At 63.6% G+C, this 22242-nt stretch overlaps 9 protein-coding genes across 9 annotated transcripts; 2 read left to right on the forward strand and 7 right to left on the reverse strand.

Moving 5' to 3' along the window:
- Positions 1 to 744: 744 nt before the first annotated feature.
- On the reverse strand, positions 745 to 1383 carry PFL1_01479 (uncharacterized protein; the record flags this gene model as incomplete). The annotated part of the gene is made up of 1 exon (XM_007878981.1): positions 745 to 1383. The coding sequence occupies one exon, from the start codon at positions 1381 to 1383 to the stop codon at positions 745 to 747; it is 639 nt and encodes a 212-aa protein (XP_007877172.1).
- Positions 1384 to 3737: 2354 nt separating this feature from the next.
- On the forward strand, positions 3738 to 4847 carry PFL1_01480 (uncharacterized protein; the record flags this gene model as incomplete). Its single annotated transcript, XM_007878982.1, has 1 exon — positions 3738 to 4847. One exon carries the CDS (start codon positions 3738 to 3740, stop codon positions 4845 to 4847), a length of 1110 nt encoding a protein of 369 aa, XP_007877173.1.
- A 342-nt stretch (positions 4848 to 5189) lies between these two features.
- Positions 5190 to 6311, reverse strand: PFL1_01481 (uncharacterized protein; the record flags this gene model as incomplete). The annotated part of the gene is made up of 1 exon (XM_007878983.1): positions 5190 to 6311. The coding sequence occupies one exon, from the start codon at positions 6309 to 6311 to the stop codon at positions 5190 to 5192; it is 1122 nt and encodes a 373-aa protein (XP_007877174.1).
- Positions 6312 to 7333: 1022 nt separating this feature from the next.
- On the reverse strand, positions 7334 to 8425 carry PFL1_01482 (uncharacterized protein; the record flags this gene model as incomplete). The annotated part of the gene is made up of 1 exon (XM_007878984.1): positions 7334 to 8425. One exon carries the CDS (start codon positions 8423 to 8425, stop codon positions 7334 to 7336), a length of 1092 nt encoding a protein of 363 aa, XP_007877175.1.
- Positions 8426 to 11725: 3300 nt separating this feature from the next.
- On the reverse strand, positions 11726 to 12820 carry PFL1_01483 (uncharacterized protein; the record flags this gene model as incomplete). Its single annotated transcript, XM_007878985.1, has 2 exons — positions 11726 to 12065; positions 12159 to 12820. 2 exons carry the CDS (start codon positions 12818 to 12820, stop codon positions 11726 to 11728), a joined length of 1002 nt encoding a protein of 333 aa, XP_007877176.1.
- A 716-nt stretch (positions 12821 to 13536) lies between these two features.
- PFL1_01484 (uncharacterized protein) lies at positions 13537 to 14567 on the reverse strand (the record flags this gene model as incomplete). The annotated part of the gene is made up of 2 exons (XM_007878986.1): positions 13537 to 13581; positions 13755 to 14567. The coding sequence occupies 2 exons, from the start codon at positions 14565 to 14567 to the stop codon at positions 13537 to 13539; spliced, it is 858 nt and encodes a 285-aa protein (XP_007877177.1).
- A 1060-nt stretch (positions 14568 to 15627) lies between these two features.
- On the reverse strand, positions 15628 to 17005 carry PFL1_01485 (uncharacterized protein; the record flags this gene model as incomplete). The annotated part of the gene is made up of 4 exons (XM_007878987.1): positions 15628 to 15854; positions 15950 to 16372; positions 16516 to 16709; positions 16833 to 17005. The coding sequence occupies 4 exons, from the start codon at positions 17003 to 17005 to the stop codon at positions 15628 to 15630; spliced, it is 1017 nt and encodes a 338-aa protein (XP_007877178.1).
- A 1326-nt stretch (positions 17006 to 18331) lies between these two features.
- PFL1_01486 (uncharacterized protein) lies at positions 18332 to 18804 on the forward strand (the record flags this gene model as incomplete). Its single annotated transcript, XM_007878988.1, has 2 exons — positions 18332 to 18350; positions 18449 to 18804. 2 exons carry the CDS (start codon positions 18332 to 18334, stop codon positions 18802 to 18804), a joined length of 375 nt encoding a protein of 124 aa, XP_007877179.1.
- Positions 18805 to 20035: 1231 nt separating this feature from the next.
- Positions 20036 to 21226, reverse strand: PFL1_01487 (uncharacterized protein; the record flags this gene model as incomplete). Its single annotated transcript, XM_007878989.1, has 1 exon — positions 20036 to 21226. The coding sequence occupies one exon, from the start codon at positions 21224 to 21226 to the stop codon at positions 20036 to 20038; it is 1191 nt and encodes a 396-aa protein (XP_007877180.1).
- Between the last annotated feature and the right edge of the window lie 1016 nt (positions 21227 to 22242).

A 22242-nucleotide genomic window follows, 5' to 3' on the forward strand; every position in this document is an offset into this window, starting at 1 on the left:
TTCAAGGCCGCTAGGGGCATCGAGACTTATGCTCGACGCCGCGAATCAGGTCTCGGTGGCCATCATGGAGGAAGGCCGTCCGAAGCGTCTGAGAGAGAGGAGAGTCGAGGCGCACGGTTTGTAGCACAGATCGGAGAGCTCGATGCGAGGAACGGATCTGATAGGGAATGCAGGTGAAGGCGCAGGGCGCTCGATGTGGGATGCACCGGCGCCCGGCGAGGATCGCGAGGATACAGGGTAGGTGGGTACGAGGTACATGACGGCTAGATCGGAGCGAGGACTGTAGGACGATCCATAGGAGCTCAGTAGTGGATCTGATGGTGCGGTGACAGAGTAAAAGACAGGACGAGATGCGGGAGCGGAGAGAGAGAGTGCCATCACGGTCGGAGGCGGAGATGAGATGGTACAGGGCTGGGCGAGTTGGGTACATGGGAGAGAGGGAGGACGGTCGTCGTTGTATGTCTGTCGTCGAGCGAGGGGCGTCTTGAGGCGGGATAGTGACCTGGACGAAACGGGACGTCCAAATAAAAAGGGGGATTTTTTTGTCAGTTTGCCAGCGGGGGAAAGAAAAGGTCTATCCGCAACTGCAGACAGGGCACATCGCTGTGCAGGATCTGGCACATTTATTGTACAGCTGGCCAAACTGGGCTCGATTCTGAGGCTAGCCAAGCCGGGCCACATTAGGAGCTGGCCAGGCCGGGTGCTGACAAGTGGTGAGCAGCCAAAGACTACTCACGGGATGGATCAGAGCGGGTAGTCGCAGTCGGAGCTGGGATGCTCGTCGCCGCACTTGCTGCAGATGTGCAGGCGGTCGCATCCGGGACACTGGTTGCGGTTGTAGCGGCGGCAGATCTGCTGTCGGCGCGGGTGGCCGCCAACAAGGGGGACAAGACGGGGAGGGGCCGCGGCCTGGATCGGGCGAGCCATGGCGAGAGGGCCGCCGCGGCGGAGTCGGATGTCGGCGAGCTCGTGCGCAATGAGGTTGAGGACGCGGGGGAGGTGGTCCACGACGGCGGCTTGTTCGTCGAAGCGGGCCTCGAAACGTCCAAACGCGTCCAGGTGGCTCTCGAATCGACCATGCAGGGCGTTATGCCCGTCCTGGAGGTGGTTGACGCGGTGGTCGGCATTGTCGGCCCGCTGCTGGAGTGCATGGACCTGAAGGGCGAGTGCGGCGAGCTTGTGCTGATCGTCGGTGCGCTGGCGCTGGCCGCTGGGCTGAGTGCTACCATTCGAGTCGCGGCGGCGGCGAAGACCGTTGCGGGACGACGAAGGACCGGCGGCCGCGTTGTCGGCTGGTTCGACATTGCCGGCTTCGGGGGCGGGCACGAGGTCGGAGCTGTCGCTCCAGCCGACAAGGCGAGCGAAGTCGTTCATGATCGACATCCTGACCTGCAGTTCGACGAGGCAAAGATGGTTAGATGGACGTCAGCACGGCATATCAGAACGCTACAACAGGCTGGTGCGCTTACCTCTGGTCAGCGATGACGAAGACGAGGGGCCTCGGGACGGGAAGGCGACGAGGTGGACCGGGAGGGGGACCTGAAGACAAAGATGAGGAGAGATCCGAGGAGGGCGACCGGGATGAGATAAGAGAGGGGCCAGGACGGGGATGGGAAGGACGAGGGGTACGAGAGAAAGAAGAGGATGGAGACCAGGAGGAGAGCGCCTTGGGGGTTGGAGAAGGAAGAAGGAAAGAAGGCGAGCAGATCGAGCTATTTATGCCTTCTTCGGACAGGTTGTCAGGGCGTCCGCCAGGCCAGAAGGGCGCTCTGCCTGGGCCAGTACAGCGCTCAGTCTGGGCCAGTAGGGCGCTATGTCTGGACGCACTGCACCGGTTGAGACGACCAGCGCATCGAGAGAAGAGAGCACGAGGGGGACAAAAAGCCAAGGCGAGCAAAGGAGGCACACTCTACGGCTCGCATACGGGATCAGGGGGCCTGTGCAGGTGGCTTGCAGGCTGAGTCCAGGTGTATGGACCACGTTGAGGCCACCATCCAAGCGGCGGATCACGTCTGTGTACACAGCCATGGATCAGCGACCTCAGATGGTGCGTGTCTGGTCAGCGTTCATCGCCCTTTGCACTTACAGGCTTGGTTGCCGTCGATGGCGCCACGGTCTTGCCGGAGCCTGCAGTGCACTACCCCTGTCTCTGACGGATATTTCCGCCGATCCTCTCATTGCTCTACGATAGAGGCGAGAGGCAGGGTGAGAGGCCGGCGCGCCCAAGATGTACCGTGAAAGAAGGTCAGGGAAGCGCACAGAGGGGCAAAGGGTACGGTGGCGAGAAGAAGGCGGGAGTCAGTATCTGGTGCGGATGGTGCCACGGTGCCATTTTCTCGAGGGGCTAGCTTCTGCCTAGCCGCCTGCACATCCGCGCTGCCGACGTTTTGGCGTGCCTGCATCCGTTGCAAGGCAATCCCGCTGCAGCTCAAGCCCCTTGCTGCCAGCCACACGCTGCTACGCCCGTGCACGTAGCCGGGCGTTGACAGGGAAAGCACCCCCTCGTGAGCTCGAGTGGCGATCATGAAAGGCCTAGCACAGGTGCGTCGCCACCGAGCTGTTCGTTTCACGAGCAAGAGCATGCTATTTCAGCTGCCGCATCGGGCAAGATGAGAGAGGCTTATCAGGGCACCAGCATGCTTCGCCCGTCGTCGAGCGTGCTTCGAAGCTCTTCGATGCACCAGATCGCCCTCAGGGGCCGGGCACAGCGACCCCAGCCGGTGCAGGAGCGAGACGGAGCGACACCGATGCAGGTCAAGGAAGGATAGGTGTGAAAGCTTCGGCGGGACGCACCTCGGCGACTACGCAGACAAGGAGGACGTATACGAGAAGGAGTCGGCGACCTGGGCTGCGAGCTGGGCTTCCAAGCGCTTCGACGCATCCCTGCCTCGGCGGCGTCGATTTCACGGACGATGTCGAGCAGAATCGATGAGGCTTGGAACAAGTGCAGGCTCCACGTCAGCCGTTGCACGGCATCATGCTTTTATCCGTCCTCCCGGACGAGGCGGAGGAAGTGGAAGGCGGGCGAGAATGTTTTGGAGGCCGAGGTGAGCTCGATGTCCTTGTGCCAACCCGGACGCGGAGCCGAGGCCATCTGCGGATGATTTTGTGCTGCTTGGCAGTGGCAGATAGGCTTGGTGAGGGGAAGCGGCTGATATGGTAGGAGCGGCATCGCACACAAGGTGGGGAGCAAGGGCGCGGCCGTCGAGAGCGGACTGGGGCTAGGGCCTCGCAAGGGCTGGTGCTGCTCGTCGACTGGGTGACTTGGGCTGGGTCGAGATTGGGATTGAATCGCTCATCGTCCTTCCTGTTGCAAGATGTCTCGTGGTCGGGCGCGGGCGGAGCCGGACTGGCCATTTCGGTGGCGTATTGCTGCGGCAGGAAGCATTGCGAGGTTCAGTCGATGGTCTGGGTGGCTCTTTGTGTGGGTTCAGCCATCGAGAGCCGGCCAGCGAGTGCGCGCGACAAGCTTGCCCGCCTGCTGCCCGCCTGCTGCCCGCCTGCTGCCCGCCTGCTGCCCGCCCCGCCAAGGTCGGAAGGCGATCTGGGTTTTTGGGAGGCTCTGTCGGACCCGACCCCCAACCAAGGCCACCTTCCGCAACCCTCGCCCATTTGCCACCCAGCCGCTACCCACGCTGCACCAGCGACGCACTTCTCGATCTTGCGGCCCTCGCTGAACCGCTTCCATCCTCGCGCAGCTTTCCCTCGACCGAGTTCAACCCCGCCCTGCTTCAGCCATGCAGACGATCGAGCTCGATTTCTGCGCCTTCACGATCTCAAGCGACGAGCTGGTCCGTGTCGTTGAGCCGTCCTCCTTCGTCGGCCTGTTCGACCCCGAAGATCCTCGCACGCGCGATGCCGAACCATACGATGCGTGGGTCTATGTCGGCGAGATCGACAGGCACTGCATCCGCGTCCCCACGGAGTTCAAGCAGCCCCTCTGCAACGCAATCAACATGCTGCCTCGCGGCGAACGCTTCAAGCCTCATCCCGACTCGATGCTGCTCTCCTGCCTCGACGCGTCATGGGCCGACAGCCCAGAGTCCGGGTCTTCTTGGCACTCTGACCGCATCACGGCCCAGCAGCTCGTCGAAGCGCTGCACTCGGCTGCCTGCCCCAGGCTGAGGGTGTCGACGTCGGGCGACGATGAGCCCGCCCTTCCCTTGCCCCAACCAGAGCGACTGGTGGAGCGCGATACCGTCTGGATCTTTCGCACCAAGATCCTCACTCGAGGAATCACGGCGCTCAGAGCCGCTCCTGGAGGCGCAGCGCACACCTTTCCCGGATTTGGAGCGCTAGGCGAGGGATTCGGCATCGTCGACATCCCCCTGCCCTCCCGAACGGACGGCATCTACCAAGTCCGAGTGGGTCAGACCTTCCTTCGGGGCATTCCGTACGTCGGCGCTCTGCCGGATCAGACGTGGGACGACGACAAGGTGAAGGATGTCTTTGAACAGACCTCGCACAACTTCAGCGAGTGGTTCAACCACATCGAGATGTGGTGGCCAGCCTGCGCACTGTCGGGCGCCGCCGTCGAGGTCTTTGTGCGCGCCGAGTCGGTAGAGTCGGCAAGGCAGGCAATCGCGGCATCGGGGCTGCTCAACTGGCACGGTCTCGTCCAAGGTCGGGTGACCGGCTGCCCACTCGAGACACGCACCTTCTCGAGGTACGCTTACCTTTGGCACATGGGCAGGGCCAACGGCCTGGCACACGACGCGTGGGAGTCGATGGAGACATTCGACAAGGCCGAGGCCACGCGCATCCTATCGCGCCTCTTCGAGGCCATCAGCTACATCGTCCCGCTGCAGAGCCACCCCTCCGGACCTAAGCTCTTCGTCGGCGTCTAGTTCGAGGCTGGCGCGGAAGGTCTGAAGCATCACTGCGGAGACGTGTAGCCGAGGCAACGGCGCTCGGATCGCCACAGCTCGGTCAGACACCACCACGAGGCAGGCCGTCGAACTCTCCAGCGGGAGAAAGCGCGTCTCAGAAGTCTCTCTCTCTCTGCTCCCCCCTTGCCGACTGTTGCATGGCGACGCGTTGTGATTGCAGGAGATAAGGCCCGCAGCTGCTCATCCTGTGTCCGTCGTCCACCCGCCAAACGGATCGAGCCTGTGACGGATCACGCTCAATGACAGGCGTCTCCTGAAGTGGGCCTGCGATGATGGCGCCGGCCTGTGACTGTCGATCGGCTATTCGGGCGGCAGCGGCAGCAGCGTGAAGTATGGGAAGCCCGACGGCGGGTACCTGCAAGGGTCGACGTAGCCAATCTCGGCGTAGAGTCGCTCGATGATGCGAGTGGCCTCTTCTCGGTCGAAATCGCCCATCTGAGCCGTCGCCGTCCGCGACCTGTCCAGCGATTCGGAGAAGTGTTCCATGTACTGGTTCTTGCGGATGCGAAGGGTCTCGAGCTTGGATCCCGTCTGTCGGCCGGTGGTAAGGTCCTGCCAGTTGCGCAGGCCGGAGGCCTTGATCGCGCTCTCCGCGTCGTCCAGCGATGCGGCTCGCACCCAGATCTCGACGATGACACCCGCCAGCGTGCACTCGGAGTTGGACGTGTCGGTTCGGAACTGCCACCGCCCCGCTTTGCTCAGAGTCTCGAGATAGATGTCGCGCTCGTCCATCTCGTTCCAGTATGCGCGAGGGTTTGGCTCTGCGTAGCTAAGGGCATCCGGCAGCTGCGGGACGACACGGAGGTGGTAGATGCCGTCGGCCCTTGCTGGCAGAACGATGTCGACCAGCCCAAAGCCACGCCCGAGCTCGCCCATGCCTGGTACGTTGTGTGCCGTGCCGCCCGACTCGGCCCTGACCAAGGTGATGCCTCGAGTGAGAATGCCATGACTGATCTTCCAGATGTTGTTCGCGCGGGCTGGGTGCGTCATGTCAATGGGAAGGCTGCCTGCGAAGCGTGACACCCTCGAAGAGACCCGTACATGGCTGCAGCCGACCCTTCGCAGGGCCTCGACGAAATCTTGCAGGGGGAGCGACGGGACGCTCTTGTACGGTTTGGGGTCGTTGCTGAGGAGGGGTGAGGCCTTTTCGCTGGCGGTGAGGCCGAGGCGGAAGGGTGGTGAGTTCAACGTGCCGAAGAGGGAGTGCTTGAAGTTGGGGGGAATGCTGATCCTCGTGAAGTCGAAGTCGCTGAGACCGCCGATGTGCAGCCAGCTGTCGAACGGGTCGATGTCGGAACCAAACCGGCGACTCTGCCCCGGAAAGTGCTCGAAGAAAAGGACAAGCTTGGACTTGATCTCTAGGCGGAGGAAGTAGGTGGGGAGGGCGCTGAAGGCTTGGAAGACGAGACCTGTTTTGTTCATTGTGGAGGATGATACTTCATGCGAAGGGCGACGGCAGGGAGAGGGGCTTGGTGTGGCTGTTGCCGCTTGGCTGTGGCAGACAAGATAACAGGGCGAGCGACGTGGAGCAGTACGAGCTGCTGTGGTGGCGAATGGATAGGGGCAAGCGATCGTTAGGAAGGTGGCACCGAGTGGCAAGGAGGAGACGTCGAGTGGTGAGGTGGTAGTGTTGGGTGCGGTGGCGAGCGAGCCTTGAAGCCCGCTGCGCCGCTCTTTCCACTTGAGCAGGCTAGCGCGCTCGACGACCGCCTCGCCACGGCATCGCCGAGCTCCTGCTCGTTCGGCGGATCCGAGCACTGTGCACCCCCACTTGTCCGTGCTGCCGTGGTCACCGGGCCACCACTACGGCAGACTGGCCCTCGTTTGTCAGCTTCTGGAAGACGCCGATGCATGCCGTTACCTCTCGGCGCTGTTGCCTTGCTGTCGACGCCATCGGCCGTGCGTCGTCGGCGGGCAAGCTAGACACGCTGACGATCGAGCACCGGTGCCAGCTAGGTTCGAAACGCCACCGCAGCCAACCGTCTGCTGGCGAGCTCAGCAAAGCACCGCCACGCCCCGCATCCCAGATCGACCAGAACCACGTTCCTCTCCCGGCCCGCAGCTGGCACCTGTGGGCGCGGACAAGCTGGCGCGCCTCGTCAGGGATGGCTACTTGCCCGAGAAGGAGTTCGACATACCGCGTGTGCAGGCAGCGCGCCGAGACCGAAGCTAAGCTCGAGTCGAGCACGGGCGACGAGGTTGAGAAGAGCGAGTCGTTCCTGCCCGCTGTCTTCTTGAGATGATGCAGTCATGGCTGTGCAGAAACAGAGGCCTCGGTCCCGTGGAGGCGAAGAACGAGCGACCGGCGAGACGGGATCACTGCTCAAGTTCAACGCCGCACAGACGGAAGACGAGCCGGGTCGGGACGATGACTTTCTGGATTGATCGTGGAGCGAAATCGAGGAGCTGAGTACGAGGCAGGACGCGGCGAGGGAGGGCCGCGGTCACAGTCGACCAGAGAGAATCAAGATGAAGTAGTTGGGCACGCCCATCGGCCGCCATCGATTGGCGTCGACCGAGCCGATATCTTGCTGAAGGCGCTCGAGGATGCCAATGGCCTGTTGCACGTCGTGTTCGCCGATAAGGGATGCGGCTCGGTCCGCCCTTTCGATTGCAGCGGCAAAGTGGGCGAGGTAACGTTCCCTGGGCACCGTGATGCACTCGACGCTGTGACCGGTGAGCTGTCCATCCAGCAGCGGGCCCCATTGCATGAGCCCCGACTTTTTGACCGCCGCACGCGCTTCTTGCAGGGTGACCGCCTTGACGGAAAGCTCGATGGATGCGCCCGACAGCTTGCAGACACGCTGGCGCTGCAGTGACTGACGCCAGTATCGGCAGGCATCCGCCGCTATGCGCGGAAGTTCTTGAGCTGGGCGGAAAGAATCACGAGGGTGTGAGTCTGCCTGGTAGCCGCCGAGTCTTTCGACCAGGTTCGGCAGGAGGCGGACCTGGAAGATACCGTCGTCTCGAGAGGGCAATGCGAAGGTGAAGATCCCGAAGCCGCGACTGAGGCTACCCAGCATAGGCACTGTCTGGCCCTCGGTGCTTGCTCCCCGGAAAAGCGGAATGCCGCGAGTCGAGACCTGCGCACGGAACGTCCAGACGTTGTCCGTTCTGGCCGGATGGGCCATGTCGGCGACGAGAGCAGGCAATGGTCCCAGAACCACGATCCTGATGTGCGTGCAGCCGACCTTTTGCAGTCCGTAGACGACCTCCAGCACAGTCACGCAAGGTCGCTTTTGGGCATGCTCGCTCTCGATGGTGGGCATTTCGACCGAGCGAGACGAAGGGTGACGGAGCGCGACGAGCTTGTGGAAGAGGGGCTCCTTGAAAGCGCGTGGAACGAGGATAAGGCTGTTGCTATCATGTCGCTCGCAGAATCCGACTGTGACCCAATCCAGAAAAGCGTCGAGGTCCGGGTAGACGTACGGCCGGCTGTCGCCGACCAGGTCGACGCTGGCGCTCGAGCCCTCGGTGGAGAGGAGGTGCTCTGGCGACGCGCTGATGGCTTGGAAATGGAGACGATGGAGTACCATTGCAAATTGATGGTCCGGGGAGGGGTCCGAAGAGCGATGCACGGCTGGTGGGGAGGAGGTCGCGAGACGATGGAGTTGGTGGTGGTGCGGCAAAATGCCGTTTCGGGTGCTGCGTTTGGACATGGCTGCCCGCGCGTGCCCTCGCCGGCGGGCACGACAAGCCTCACCGCTGCAGGGAGGTAGAGCACAGGACTCGGAGCCGCACTTGTCAACCAAGCCTTGGGCCCCAGATCGGCCTGGATCTCTGGACGCTTGCCGAATCGGGGTGATTTGCCAGGCAGGGCCTCAATCGTAACTGGGTCGGGCCAGGGGCGCAGGTGCGAGGTGGGCCGGGGTCGGTAGGCGGGCGATCTGGCGGACAGTAGCACTACACAGCTTCCCACTAGCGCCACCCACAGGTACGCAGCCTTCGCACAAGCCTTGATTCTGCCTGCTATGCTGATTCGGGAAAGGAAAAGGCGCTTGGATGCGGTCTGGCCATGATTGAAGACGCGGATCCCGATCTCATAAGGTCACGGCACAGAACAGGATCTGATCGCTGTTGAGGGCGCATCCTCCTTTCCTGGTCTCCGCGGGCCATCAGGCGTTCCTGGACGCCAACAGGTTCGCTTTCGACGGGAATTTGTATGGGTCAACGTAGCCTATTTCTTCGTAGAGTTGCAAGAGAATGCGGGTCGCCTCGGCGTTGTCGAACCGTCCCATTTGCCTTTGAGCTCCCAGAGCCGTGGCCAGAGCTTGACCGAAATGCGCACGGTAGGCAGTCGGATGCACTGTGCACACCTCGAGAGGGACGCCGGTTTCTTGTCCCTGGATGAGGCGTGGCCAATTGAGCAGCCGCGAGGCCGCAAGAGCGTCCCTTGCTTCGTCCTCCGTCTTCGCTTCCACGTAAGCCTCTATGATGGTCCGTGAGAGCTTACAAGGCAGGTTATCTTCGAGCTCTTCCTGCCAGTTTATGGCTCTTCGAATGGCAGTGTCAAAGAGGCATTCGCTGTCGATCCTTTCGATCAGGATTGCGGATCCTGACTCGACTTCTCGATAAGCAAGGACGTCACTGAGGCCCTGGGTAATGCGCAGGCGATAGACGCCGTCGCTCCTCGACGACAATGGCAGATCCACCAGCCCAAATCCTCGACCGAAGGCTCCAAGGCTCGGAAGCGTTTGCGCCGGGGTGTCGGGGCCGGATCGTACCAGCGTGATTTCCCGCGTAAGGACGTATATGCGGAAGACCCAGATGGTGTCGAGACGATCGCAAACATCCAGACGCGCCAAGTCCTCCTTTGACTGCGTGTGGAATGAGACCAACGCCTGGAGTCTCACTGCTGTGCACTTGATGCTCTCCAGAGCGGCAACAAGGTGCTGAATGCTGGGGCGCACCGCTTGAGGCTGCCATAGGGCTACTCCTCCCGAGCTGGAACCGTCCGCCGTGGACATAAGCCGCTCATGCTGCGAAGACAGCCCTCGTTGGATCGCAGCGAGCGCATCCAGGAGCGGCTGCTTGATACCGGGGGCGATTGAAATGCTGAAGCAGTCGCTTTGGGCAATGCGTTGCCATGACGCGTAATGCTCGAGATCGCGGGAGGGTCGGGGTGCCCTCTCGACAAGGCAGAACCAGTCTCTCGGCTTGAGCACCTTCAGGAGATTGGCGGGCGAGACGGTGGAGGCGCAGAAATCGTATTCGAGCAGGACCATGGCGCCGAGCACGGTACGGTGGCAGTAGAGAGCGCGCTAATGCGACAACGGCTGGTTACGGTGGAGGGGCGAAAGGCGCAAGGTGTGAATGGGACTTTGCAGATGCCCGATAGGTTTGGCGATGTGAGGGGTGCAAAGGTGTGGGAGTGGTGGCGATGGCAGTCACGGGGATGGCGATGGTGGTGGTCAAACGAGACGCTCAAAGCGGTTCACCTCGCCCTGCCTCTGCTCATTTGTGCTCGGGTCCTTGCGCCCGCGACTTGGCTTTCCGCTCCGTGACGAGGAGTTTGTCAGCCTTTCCGCTCGGCTTTCTCTTCGCTTCCCAGCTGATCTACCGCTGGCTGGCGGCCAAAAGCACACGCGCGGGACCGTGATCACAGGCAGCTCGCAGGCGCTTCAGGAACTATGACGCAGGCCAGAATCGCCAACAGGTTGCCTCGTGCACCTCATCGCTCGTACTTCTCGCCATTACCTCTGAGAACGCTCACCTAGCTGTGGCACTGAAACAGGGGCCAAAGGGCCAAGGTGAGATTGGCCCGCTGTGCTCAGGGCGTACAAGCCACGCCGACAAGCACGGTTTGCCAGGGCCGGAGCGCAAAGGGCACTCGGAATGCGTGGGAAGGAGGAGAGGCACGGCGGGAATGAAGTGGCGCTACGACTGGTCGGGGCCGGAAGACTGTGCGATCACGATGCTCTCCGAAGCATTCCAATCACGAGCAAGCATGGCAAGGAGCCTGTCCGGCTGGCAAAGACAACGAGGTTGCGACGATGCTTGGAGGCCTAGAACAGCTAGAGTCGCGCTCGCGGAGGTCCGACACGCAGCTCTTGTTGACCGCCGGCGAGCCCCACGCCGCTTGGTGGCATGCGAGACGGAAAGGTGAGCGGTGGAGTCGGGTCTCTTGCAAGCGATGCTGTTCTGGAGAGGAGCGGGGAGCGCGAGGGGCAGCGACACCCAGGATCGAGGCGTACTCCGACGCAAGACCGAGTCAATGAGCGGCGAGCCGTGGCATCGGGACAGATCAAGGCCGGGCGACGTGCCTGAAGATCAGATGTGCACGTCGGAAGTCGCCATGCAGGAGGCACAGAGCAGCACGTCGAAAGCCGTCGCGTCAAGAAAGGCAGGGCGGCATGTCGAACATCGTCGATACGCGGCGGCGGAGCAGCGCGTCGAAACGCCGTGGCCCAGCTCAAGAGGCGAGGCGACGGGCGACTTCAGCTGGCGAGCCTGGCCCGTGTCTGCGAAGCGCCTGGAGCACGAGCGCGTATCGTGAGGCAAGCGGCACGGAACGATCCTTCGTAGCGGTTGTCGGGAAGCGAGGGGTCGATGCTTCGCTCGTCGAGGTCTCGTGATCGGCTGGAAGAGGGGTCGGTCGCGGCTGGGCTGGATGCAGAGGACTTGTCCTGGAGGCTGGTCCCGACGCCATTCCCCCTCGGCGGCGGCGTTCAGGCCCGTCTTGACTGCAGATCGCTCATCGGCTTGTTGCGACGGAGTAGCAGCCGGTCAGTGCAACGCAGGCTGCTTCGACGTTGTCGGTCGGCCTCGTGCTTGACGCGCGCGATTATGACTTGCTACCGGCCGCAAGACCGGTGAAGCTGGCGCTTCGAACAGGCTCACGGCGCAGCGCGGAGGAAGTCAAAGGCGTCGATGCCGTGCGGGTACGCGTAGGGATCGACGACGCCCAGCTCCCGGTAGAGGCGCATCGTGGTGCGCTCCGCCTCGTCCCTGCTGATGTCAGCCATGCCGGCGAGTTGCTCCCAGATCTCAGTGGTGACGGCGTCAATATGGGCGGCGTAGGCGTTCTTGCTGATTTGACGTATCTCGAGGGGAATGCCAGTGGGCCGACCTTGGATGAGACGGAGCCAGTTGAGCGCGTCTGACGCTGCAAGCAGCTGCTTGGCGCCTTCCAGCGTCGAGGCTCTGACGTAGAGCTCGACAGAGGCCCCGTAGATGCTGCAAGGGGAAACATGATCGGTGATGCAGTCCCGCCAGGCAGAGGCTCTATGCAGCGCTTCTTCAACGAGCTCTCTGCAATCCTCCACGTACCACACCGGCCCGATGTCCGACTCGAACTCGCCGAGCTCGCGCACGAGCGGCTGGACGACGCGGATGCGGCACAGGCCATTCCCGCAAGCCGACATCGGGATATCGACCGCGCCAAAGCCGCCGCCAAGACTACCGAGACTTGCGAAAGTGAGCGCTGCGCTGTCGGTGGGGCCTCGAAGTAGCGTGATTCCTCGTGCGAGCATCCTCAGGCTGAAGGCCCAGACTGGGTCGGCAGGGTTAAGCTCGTGCAGGTCGAGCAAAGTGGAGAGCTTGTCCCACAAGACATGGAACCTCATCGTGTGGCAGCCAATCTCCTCAAGAGCCCTGACAAGGCCGAGCGCGCTGAGCCCGGCTGATGTCCTGACGTCGTCGTCGGGGTGCCCGACCCAGGCGAATGACGTTGCGGCTGTGAAAAGCTGCAGCTGCAGCTTGAGAGGGCCGGCAGTGAGGTTGTCGTACAGGGGCTGCTTGAACTCGGGCGGGATGCTGAAGTGAGCGCAGCCACGACATCCGATCAACGTCCAAGAGCTGAACTCGTGAAGGTCAACGAACCGAAATTCGTCGCTAGGATCGAGGTAGACGGCCTGACACGCCACGGGCTGTTCGAGGAGACGAGACGAGGGTGCTGTAAAGGCGCAGAGCAAGGGTTCGACGAGGTCCATGGTGCTACAGCTGAGCGGAGCGAGGCGGTGAGGGTAAAGCGGAGGTGCAGCTGAGCAAGTGGACGAGCGCGATGGCGACGGTGGCGACGTCGGTGGAGGCGGTGGAGGCGGTGGAGGCGGCGGCGGTGGTGGTGGTGGCGACGAAGAGGGGATGGAAGGATGGTGGTGGTGCAACGGCAAGTCGTCTCACCCGCCACCCGAGCCGTCCTTGCCCGCCTGGCCGTCTCGTCAGGCCTGCCTGGCCGCGCCCCGCGCCCTCCAGCTCTTCTTTTTTTTTCTCTTCTTTTTCCCTGCCGCCTGCTCGGGCAGTCCGAGCACCTGCAGCGCTGCCCACCACTTTGCCCGACTCGCCCGAGATGAAGCCAGCTCACACTTTCGAGGCTCTGCTATCGACTGCACTCCGCTCCATCTGCCAGTCTCGAAGCGTATGGGTGTCGATGCGACGCGGAATCGAGCCGCTGCGTCGCCAGCGCGACGCCAGACGACGCTGTCATCGTCCGGATAGATTCAGGCTCCTCTTGAGACTCTCAGACCCTGCTAGTCGTTAAAGCTTGCCGTCACGAGGAAAGAGCCGTGGATCGAGTTCGGTGAAAATCGTGAATACAAAGGACAAAGCACGCTTCGCTCGTTACACTGAAGGAGGAGCCGATCCCTCCAGAGCTGTTCGACGATCGAGCTGCCCCAAGTAACCCAGCTCGAAACCGAGGCGCATGATGTTACGTGTGGCCATCGCCTCGTTGAACCTCGACATCTGCCTGCGCCTTCGTCGTGCCACGGAAAATGCTCGCTCGAGGTGCCGGAGGTAGGCGTCCTTGCTGATCGTGCGCGTTTCGATGACGGCTCCAGTCACCCGACCTTGGAGGAGATGCGACCAACGCAGCAGGTCGGATTGTCGGAGGGCCTCTCTGGCCTCGTCCTCCGTCCCTGCACTTACGCTGACCTCGACGGCTGCTCCGTACAGGTCGCAGGCCGAACGACGAGCGATTCGGGCCTGCCATGCCATGGCCATGGCGATGGCACCGTTGTAGCTCATCTCGTCCTCGATTGGGCACCAGAACCTTCCGATGGCTCCCTCGAGGCAGGAAAGGACGTCTGTGAGGGTGGTGGAGATGCGTACGGAGTGGATCCCATCGGCCCGGGCCGGCAACGGGACGAGGACCATCCCAAAGCCAGCTCCAAGCTGGCCCAGGCACGGAAACGTGTGGACAAAGCTATTGCGAGGCCCTCGCAGCAGCGTGATTCCCCTCGTGATGACCTCGGCGCGGAAGAACCAGACCAGGTCACGACGCTCCAGAACGCTCGAGCCGGCCAGGGTTCGTTCGATCTCGTCGCGGCCCTTCGCACGGATCCTGATCGAAGGGCAATTGATCGTTTGCAGCGCCTCTACGAGCTGAGCGGCCGTGATGCTGGCGTCGCTCGGCGTTTCACGTGCTGCTGCGAGGCCGAGAGATGCGAGCGCACGAGCGTCGGAGCTGAGGTTCAGCATCGTCGCGAGGGACGCGCCGATGAGATCATGGGCGAGGAGCCGCTCGTGTTCCTGCGAAAGGTGGACGCAGAAGTCCTCGGAGCGAGCGATGCACATCCATGTAGAGTATGGGTCGGGCTCCATAGCTGTGTCGTGTCCGGAGGTGTGCAGGTGCACGTCCGACGAGGGGCTGGTCAGCCTCACGAGGTCGGGAGGCGAGATGGTGAAGGAGCAGGATGCGAGCTCAGGCAGCCGCGCGTCGCCGCGAAGCCAGTAGGGCATGGTGGGACGTCGAGGGTGCTGACGATGAGCGTTGGTTGGTGTTGGTTGGTGTTGGTTGGTGGCAATGGTGGTTGGCTCGGTGGTAACGGTGACGGAAGTGGTGTGTCAGTGGCGGCGGCGGCGGTGGTGGAACGGCAGCCTCGGTCGACCAGGCCCCCGTCCGAGCTGGACGCCGTGCCCAGCTCGCCTGGAGCAGGCCGAATTTCCGTGCTCGCCCGCTCGCCTTCCGCTCGCCTTCCCCATCATCTAGAACTGAGGCCAGAGCTCGCTATCGCTCTCTGCTGGCGATGGCGAGATATAGCAGCTCAAGCTGAGCCTCATGTCGGTCAGACTCGACAAACAGAGCGTCACTCGGTGACGGAGACCCGAATGCGTGTCCACGAAGGTCTCGACTGGCGGCAGGACGGCCAGAGAAGAGAGGTCGAAGCTCAGGCGTGCTCACGACAAGTCGAGCTTCGCTGCAATTCGAGTCGGTCGATGAACGTCGAGATGGCATCTCGCGGTAGGCGCGAGCTCGACGCAGTGTAGCGGGGAGCAACGTCAGCGCTTCGGTGGCGAGCGGAAGCGTGGCGACAGTACAGCTCGTAGTGGGAGGAGCATCGACGGCTGTTGGCGAGCAACGAGCGGTAGGGCGGGATTGGAACTCGATGAAGTCGGGACAGACAGCGGACTTGGCGTTCGAAGGCATCGAGCTGGCAGTTGCGAGCGAGACGTGGCGACAGTCGACCGCTGTTGCGTGGCCAAATTCGGAAGAAGGATCGCGGCGGGATCTCAGTCGAGTGTGCGGACCAAGGCAGAGATGGTGGTGCTAACGATGGAGAGGAGACGAAGCGGAGCGAGACGGTCGCTGGTTGAGGGAGTCAGTCAAGATGAGACGGGGGTCCGAGCGGGCCCTCTGTGGGCGTACATCTCGAGCTGCAGCAACCCGGCTCTCGGTCAGAACGGTCCGGGCGACGAGACAAAGCAGACTCTCAAACAATGTCGGGCTCGCAAAAGGCCGCGGGATCTCATTGTTGCAAGGTGGGCCGTGCCGAAACGGCGGGCCCGCCCATCTTCGAGTCTACTGCATGGTGAGGACGGCGCGGAAGCGGGCCTTGTTGTCCATCATGTGCTGGTAGGCCTCCTGCGCTTTGTCCAGCGGGAACTCCTCGACCATGCACTTGATGCCGAAGCGCTCCGAAAAGGCGACCGTGTCTTCGGTGTCCTGGGCGTGGCCCGAGGGCCAGCCGTGGACCGAGATGCCCTTGGTGATCATGGCGATCGAGTTGAAGGGCACGTCTCCGACGGCTGTTTCGGAGAGAATCAGGACGGGCATCAGGTCAGCGTCGACGGTTCGGGAAAACGCCTCTGGATACTGGGCGCAGCGTCGTCGCCCAACTCACGGGTGAGGAGGAGCAACTTGCCCATGGCCTTGCAGCCAGCGACGAGGGGCGAAATGACCTTGGGGTTGGGGGCGGTGGCGACAACCAGGGCGGCGCCGCCCATCTTGTTGAGCACCTCGACGGGATCCTCCTTTTCCGTGTCGATGTAGTCGGTCGCGCCGAGGTTCATGGCAAAGTCCTTCTTGTCGCTGCCGCGCGACAGGGCGACGGTGCGGTAGCCCATGGCGCGCGAGTACTGGACGGCGAGGTGGCCGAGACCGCCGAGGCCCTGGATGGCCACGACCTCGCCGGGCGTGATGCGGAGCTGCCGGATGCCGTTGTACACCGTCACGCCGGCGCACATGAGCGGGGCCAGCTGCGAGGCGGGCGCCTCGGAGTCGATGCGGACCGCCGAAACCGAGTTGAGGATGCAGTACTCGGCGTCTGCGAGGCGCGACGTGGCATGCGGCAGGAGAGGTGGGGAACGGGGAAGGTACGGAGCGACGAGGGCGAGCGGTTCGGGTCAGCGGGTCCATCGTGCCACAAGAGATGGTCCTGTGCACAGGCACCGCCCTGCTGGCACTTACAGCCGCCGTCGCGAGTGATGCCGTTGACCTGGGCGTTGTCGCACATCTGGAAGTAGCCGGATCGGCAGCTGCGGCAGGTGTTGTCCTGGCCACCGTGCCATGCGCCTCCGACGCGGTTGCCCTCCTTCCACCTGTCCTCCTCTGGGCCGACGGCGACGATGCGGCCGATGATCTCGTGTCCGGGGATGCGGGGGCTGTGCGGGGGGCGAGCGGGCAGCAGGGACGGAGCGAAGCGGCTCGGGGATGTCAGTGACACGAGGAGAGGAGCAAGGGCGGCGGCGACCGCGAGGGCGAGGGCGACTGCGTCGGCGACTCACAGGCCGCCCATCATGCCCTGTCCGGCAAATGAGTCCGAGTGGCATACGCCGCAGGCCTCGACCTTGATCAGGATCTCGCCCTTTTTGGGTGGGCTGAGGTCGACGTCCTTGACGGTGAGGGGCTTGTTGGCCTCGGTGAAGACGGCGGCCTTGCACGACTTGGGAAACGACATGGTGGTGGCAGCGAGACGGGGATGTACGAGGTGCAGAGGATGGTGGTTTGGCGGCGTGCAGTCAAGGTGGTGGCAGCAGTAGTTGGGGCCGGGAGAGAGGGTTGGACTTTGGCGTGGATGGGAGCGAGGGATATAAACGAGACGAGGCCGCCCGGACAGACAGCGGACAGCGGCCCGCAGCCAGGATGATGTCGAACGACAGCGCCTGGCCAGTAGGCCGGGTCCACCAGCCTAGCATGCCGCGAGAGGAGAGAGAGAGATAGAGAGATCGAGGGAGGCGAAGCGAGATGGGCCAGGCTAAGGCATGGCATGGCGTGGCACGGCAAGGCAGGGTGAGAGGAGAGCGGAGGAGAGCGGAGGAGAGCGGAGGAGAGCGGAGGAGAGGAGCGCAGCCGGGCCATCCGCCGATCCCAGGCAGAGGGCCGCGGCATCTCCGTCGTTGGCTTCGGTGCTTCCGTCTCTGCGCCTGGCCCTGGCCCAACGGGCTGCCTCCACCTCCACGCCGGGTCAGCCCGCTGCCGGCTGGCCCGCCCTGGCTCGCTGGCTGCACGCACACGCCCGCATCGGGAGCCGTCCCGATGGCGCGGGTCCGATCCGAAGCTGGGCCCCCGGACCTTCTCGTCTTTGGCCAGCCTTGACCCCCTCTGTTCTCACCCTCTCCCTCTTTCTTTCCCTTTCCCCACCCATCATCACCGACACCACCGCCGTCGTCGCCACCCCTGTCACTCCCTCCTTCCTGTCCCCACTTGCCGTCGCGGACCGCACACAATGACGGCCCACCACAGCTCCGCAGAGCATCGCGCCAACGTGTCCTCCTGACCCCACCATAGCTACCCAACCCCCTTGTCCCTGCTCGGCCCGCCCGGGTCCCGCCCCTTCCTTGTCCCGCCATCATTCGGTCTGCGGCCGGGACTATAGCCTCCACGAGGACCCCGCCTCCGCTCCGACATCGAGGCAGAGGCAAAGGCGCTCCTCGGTCAGCGCAAACGCCGGAAGCGACTGCGCTACAGCTGCACTCAGTGCTCCAGGCGCAAGCACAGGTGCGACAGAGCCACTCCTGCGGCTTCTGCAGCGAACGTGGAGTATAACACGCCTGCCACCCGCCAGGCGATGGCGAGGCAGATACGCAGGAGCGTGTGAGGAAGCTCGAAGCCATCCTCGCAAAGCTTGTAGTAGCACGCCACCAACTTGGCCAGTCCGACTCTCCGCCCGCGCCCGACCACGGTCCATCTCGCAAGAGGCATGACGACGAGCGCCCTAATCTCAGCCTCGCCCCGGCTCTAGCGTCGCAGCGCTCGACGAGCATTGTAAACCCTTCCGCGCCCCATGCCTACCTCGACCTTCGGTCCGCTCTCGACGGCCGCCCTCTTGCCCCTCACCCTCGCCTTGCGGGCGACGCCACATCCACCATTCCACCGATCCCCCCCGCCCCCGCGCACTCAGTCCACCTGACTCGCGCCAAACGGCACAAGAGCAATCCGCCAGTGGTATCGGCCACATCGACACCGCTTCGCATCCGGGTCGGCACCGAGGACATCGAGCTCACCTCGGCCTTCAAGGGCTACTCGCCCGCCGTCCACTTCCTCCGCCTGATCCAAGAGGACGGTCTAGAGACCGGCGTCTTGCAGCGGCTGATGTGGAGCCTGCCTTCGTTTCAAGCCCCGTCGGTCCTGCTCGACATCTTCTTCCGCGACATCAACGCAGCAGTCCTCTCCATCGACGAGTTCTGGCGGTGCCGAATCTCCGAATCGCAGCTGTTGAAGACGGGTATTGAGCGCTCAATGGCCAGCTTGGGCTGAGAGGCGGCGCATCCCACCGAGGCACCTAGGGTCGAGCACAAGTTGGAGTCTGCTTACCACGACTTGGCTCCTGAGGCTTATGACAGCCCTCTGCAGGTCGGAGCTGCCAGGATCGCTGCAGGTGCGGGCGGCAGTGGAAGCGGTATTACGAGTGGCAGCTGGAAAGATGTTGGTACGACCACCGCGGCATAGAGCAGCAGCAGATTTGGCACGTAAGGTGGCTGGCCGGCGAGGCGCAAAGGAAAGGGGAACAGGGAGCAGCACATCAGCAAGGGGCCCGGGTGACGCCGTCAAGGCAGGGACGCAGGCCACCACGTCCAGCCGCACTCTAAAGCCTCCGTCGATAGTCCACGAACGATGTCGGCAAAAAGCGACCCAGTACAATGACCCACCGAGCAGCAAGCGAAGCGTTTGGCCTCGAGAGGCTGTTCGAGCAAGCCAGGCGTGCGTGCTTTGGCCACGGAAGGCCAGAGCTGCGTAGTGCGGCGTCCAAGTAGGCGACCGGGGTGGTGGATGCATGGATGAACAGAAAGCGGCGGGCAGGATGGATGGACGGGCGGGCGGACGTTCGAGCAAGCACGGTGGTGGTGTGAGAGACGGGGACAAATGGCACCGCGGCCGCCTGCAAGTGGGCGCACACGCGGCCTCCGTTCCACTGCGCCGCACATCGTCCCGCTTTTGCCCCGCAACGATCACAACCGATCTGCTTCGAAGTTTTGATGCTGTCAGGCAGGGTCGGGCTGCGCCATGCGGTTATATGGCTGCGGCGATCTGGCTGGGGAAGGACCAAGAGCTTGTCGGCACAGACGTGATGGTGTGGGTAATAGAATGATTGCGTCTGCCCAACGGCTGCCCTGGAGAGAGGAGCGACGAAGGGAGAGGGATGTTAGAGAGGCTTTCCTGGTCCGACAGCGCCCAATGCGGCGCTCGACGGACCGAGGCGGGGAATATGGGGGACCGGGACGGGGTAGAGGCGCGCCAGGCCCGACGGCGCCCAATGCGGCGCTCGATGGTCCACGGCGAAACCGGTAGAATACAGTATTGTGTCGATGAGGTCGAAGGGGCTCGAATCGGAGGGGGTTGCTGCCGAAGGGACGACCAATACGACGAATGCGAATCGATGAGACCCATGCAACCAATGCGGGGCCACCTGAAGAGAGGAGGATGAGAGGCGCCTGGTCAGCCGGCTACAGTGGCAACGCACGGCTTCGGTCCACGTGTACTCACCCTTTCAACGGCCGCATCGGCCGCCAGGGTGGTTGCCAGAGCACTTATTGCACTCGTGAAGGCGCTCGCACCCCTGGCAGTCGCCGCTCTGGAAGAGCCAGCAGACCTGCTCGCCGAGCGGGATGAGCTGGTTCCTCGCTCGAAGTCGAGACCGGCGACGGCGGTTGGAGGGGCCGGCGACGGAATCAGGGGCAGGGGCTCCGGCGGGGATGGCGACCGGGGCTGCAGCGCGGGCGGCGACGGGAACGTTGAAGGAGACGCCGGCGCCGGGGGTCAGGGGGATCATGGCCCCGCTCGGATCAATTCGCACGTTGAAGAATCGTTCCGTCAGCAGCATGACAGCCCGCGAGTTGACAACGACGGCGCTGGCCTGCTCCTCGACTTGAGTCTCGAGCTGGTCGGTGCGGCCCTCGACGCGGTCGACTCTGTCCTCCACGACAACGACCCTGTCTTGCATGCGGTGAAAGGTTGCGCGGAGGTCGTGCAGCTCGTTGGTGATCTCCGTGAGCTGCGGACGGTCGCCGATGCGGCGGCGCTGTGCCGGGCGCTGGTCCTCTTCGTCCTCGTCGTCACGCTGGCGGCGGGTGCCGCGAGTGCTTGCGCTCGGGATGGCCGTACCGCCCGCGGCGTTGCTGTTGGCGTCGTTTGGGCCATCGCGATGAGCGCCGCCCTGTTGGACCAAAGAGCGGCGGTCGGGGGCAGGCGCGGCCGAGGGGTTGGGCGGATCAATGCTGGTGTCGACGGTGGCGTCGTGACCCATAGGAGCGCCGCTGCCGACAGCAGGCGCGGCCGAGGGGTTGGGCGGATCAATGCAGGTGTCGACGGTGGCGTCGTGACCCATAGGAGCGCCGCTGCCGACAGCAGGCGCGGCCGAGGGGTTGGGCGGATCAATGCAGGTGTCGACGGTGGCGTCGCGACCGATAGGAGCGCCGCTGCCGACAGCAGGCGCGGTCGAGGGACCGGGCAAAGGGCTGCGGGTATCGCTGGGAGCTTCGTCTGCCGATGAGCGGCGGTCGAGCGTAGGCGGGGTGGAGGGGACGAAGGCACCAGGGACGACCAGGTCCGCGTTGAAGGCCTCGCGGAAAGGGTCGCCAAGACCGATGACGAAGTCAGGAGTCGACGGCGTCGGGCTGGTGTTGGGGAACGGCAAGCCGTCCGAGGCAGTGGTCCAGTCAAAGAGCTTGGAAAAGCGCATGTTCTGGGTGGAGAACGCAAGGCGGTGGGCGTGAGTGGCGGCGTCACGGCTGACCGCTGACCCCGGACAGGGCATCGGCGACAGTACTCACGAGATTCGCAGAGGAAGGCGGGATGGAGGAGCGAGCGGGAGGCGGAGAGGAGGAAAGGGAAGGCGAAGATGGGGAGAGCCAAAGGCGGAGAGGAGAAAAGGGAAGGCGGCGATGGAGGAGCGAACGGAAGGCGGCGATGGAGGAGCGAATGGAAGGCGGGGAGGAGGAAAGGGAAGGTGGGGATGGAGGAAAGGGAAGGCGGGGATGGAGGAGGGAAGGGAAAACGGGGTCGGCGGGGGCGGGCTGGACCGGTATTTGTACAGCCCAGCGGGCAGGCAAACAGGCCCGCTCGGACCAGAGTTTCTGGCAGCGTCGGGCTCGACCCGGGAGAGGAATGAGAGCAGCGGAGGGCAGGAGCACGCAACAACACGGAGGCAAGCCGAGACCACGGGCGCACCGATGCGCTTCGCAACGCCGCTCGAGGGCCGGCTCGCTGCCCAGGTCGCCGCTGGTCCGTGGTACACGGCTGCTTGCAAGCACGGCGTCTTTGGCAGACAAGGACACCGAGACGCGCCCCGCCGAAGCGTCCCTGCCCTACCTGCACCGGCGTCGCTGTGGCTTGCCCCTGGTGGGCGAGCTGGTGCATGGAACGGTTTCGAAGCTCTCCCGACGACGAGCGAGACACAGCGTACCGGGTCCCTGCCCTGAAGCCTCCTCCTGTATCTCGCCTCTCTGCCTGCCCGCCTGTTGGCTGATCTTTCACAGAGTGAACTCTACACGTGCCGACTTTGTACCCCTCCTCGCGCCTATGCTGTAGCGCGAGACTACAAACAAGCTGCCGCCCGGCCGAGCGTCAATAGGATCAGCTCCCAAAGACCTGCGCCTCTGGATGGAACGCGTCGTCATCACGAGCCCACGCACCCCTAGAGCGGGCAGCAGCTTCTCGCCCGGCATGTAGGACGGGCGCGTCTGGCTCCTCGCGCCG

This window comes from Pseudozyma flocculosa (assembly GCF_000417875.1).
Source record: "Pseudozyma flocculosa PF-1 unplaced genomic scaffold scaffold00003, whole genome shotgun sequence".
Lineage (NCBI taxonomy): Eukaryota > Fungi > Basidiomycota > Ustilaginomycetes > Ustilaginales > Ustilaginaceae > Pseudozyma > Pseudozyma flocculosa.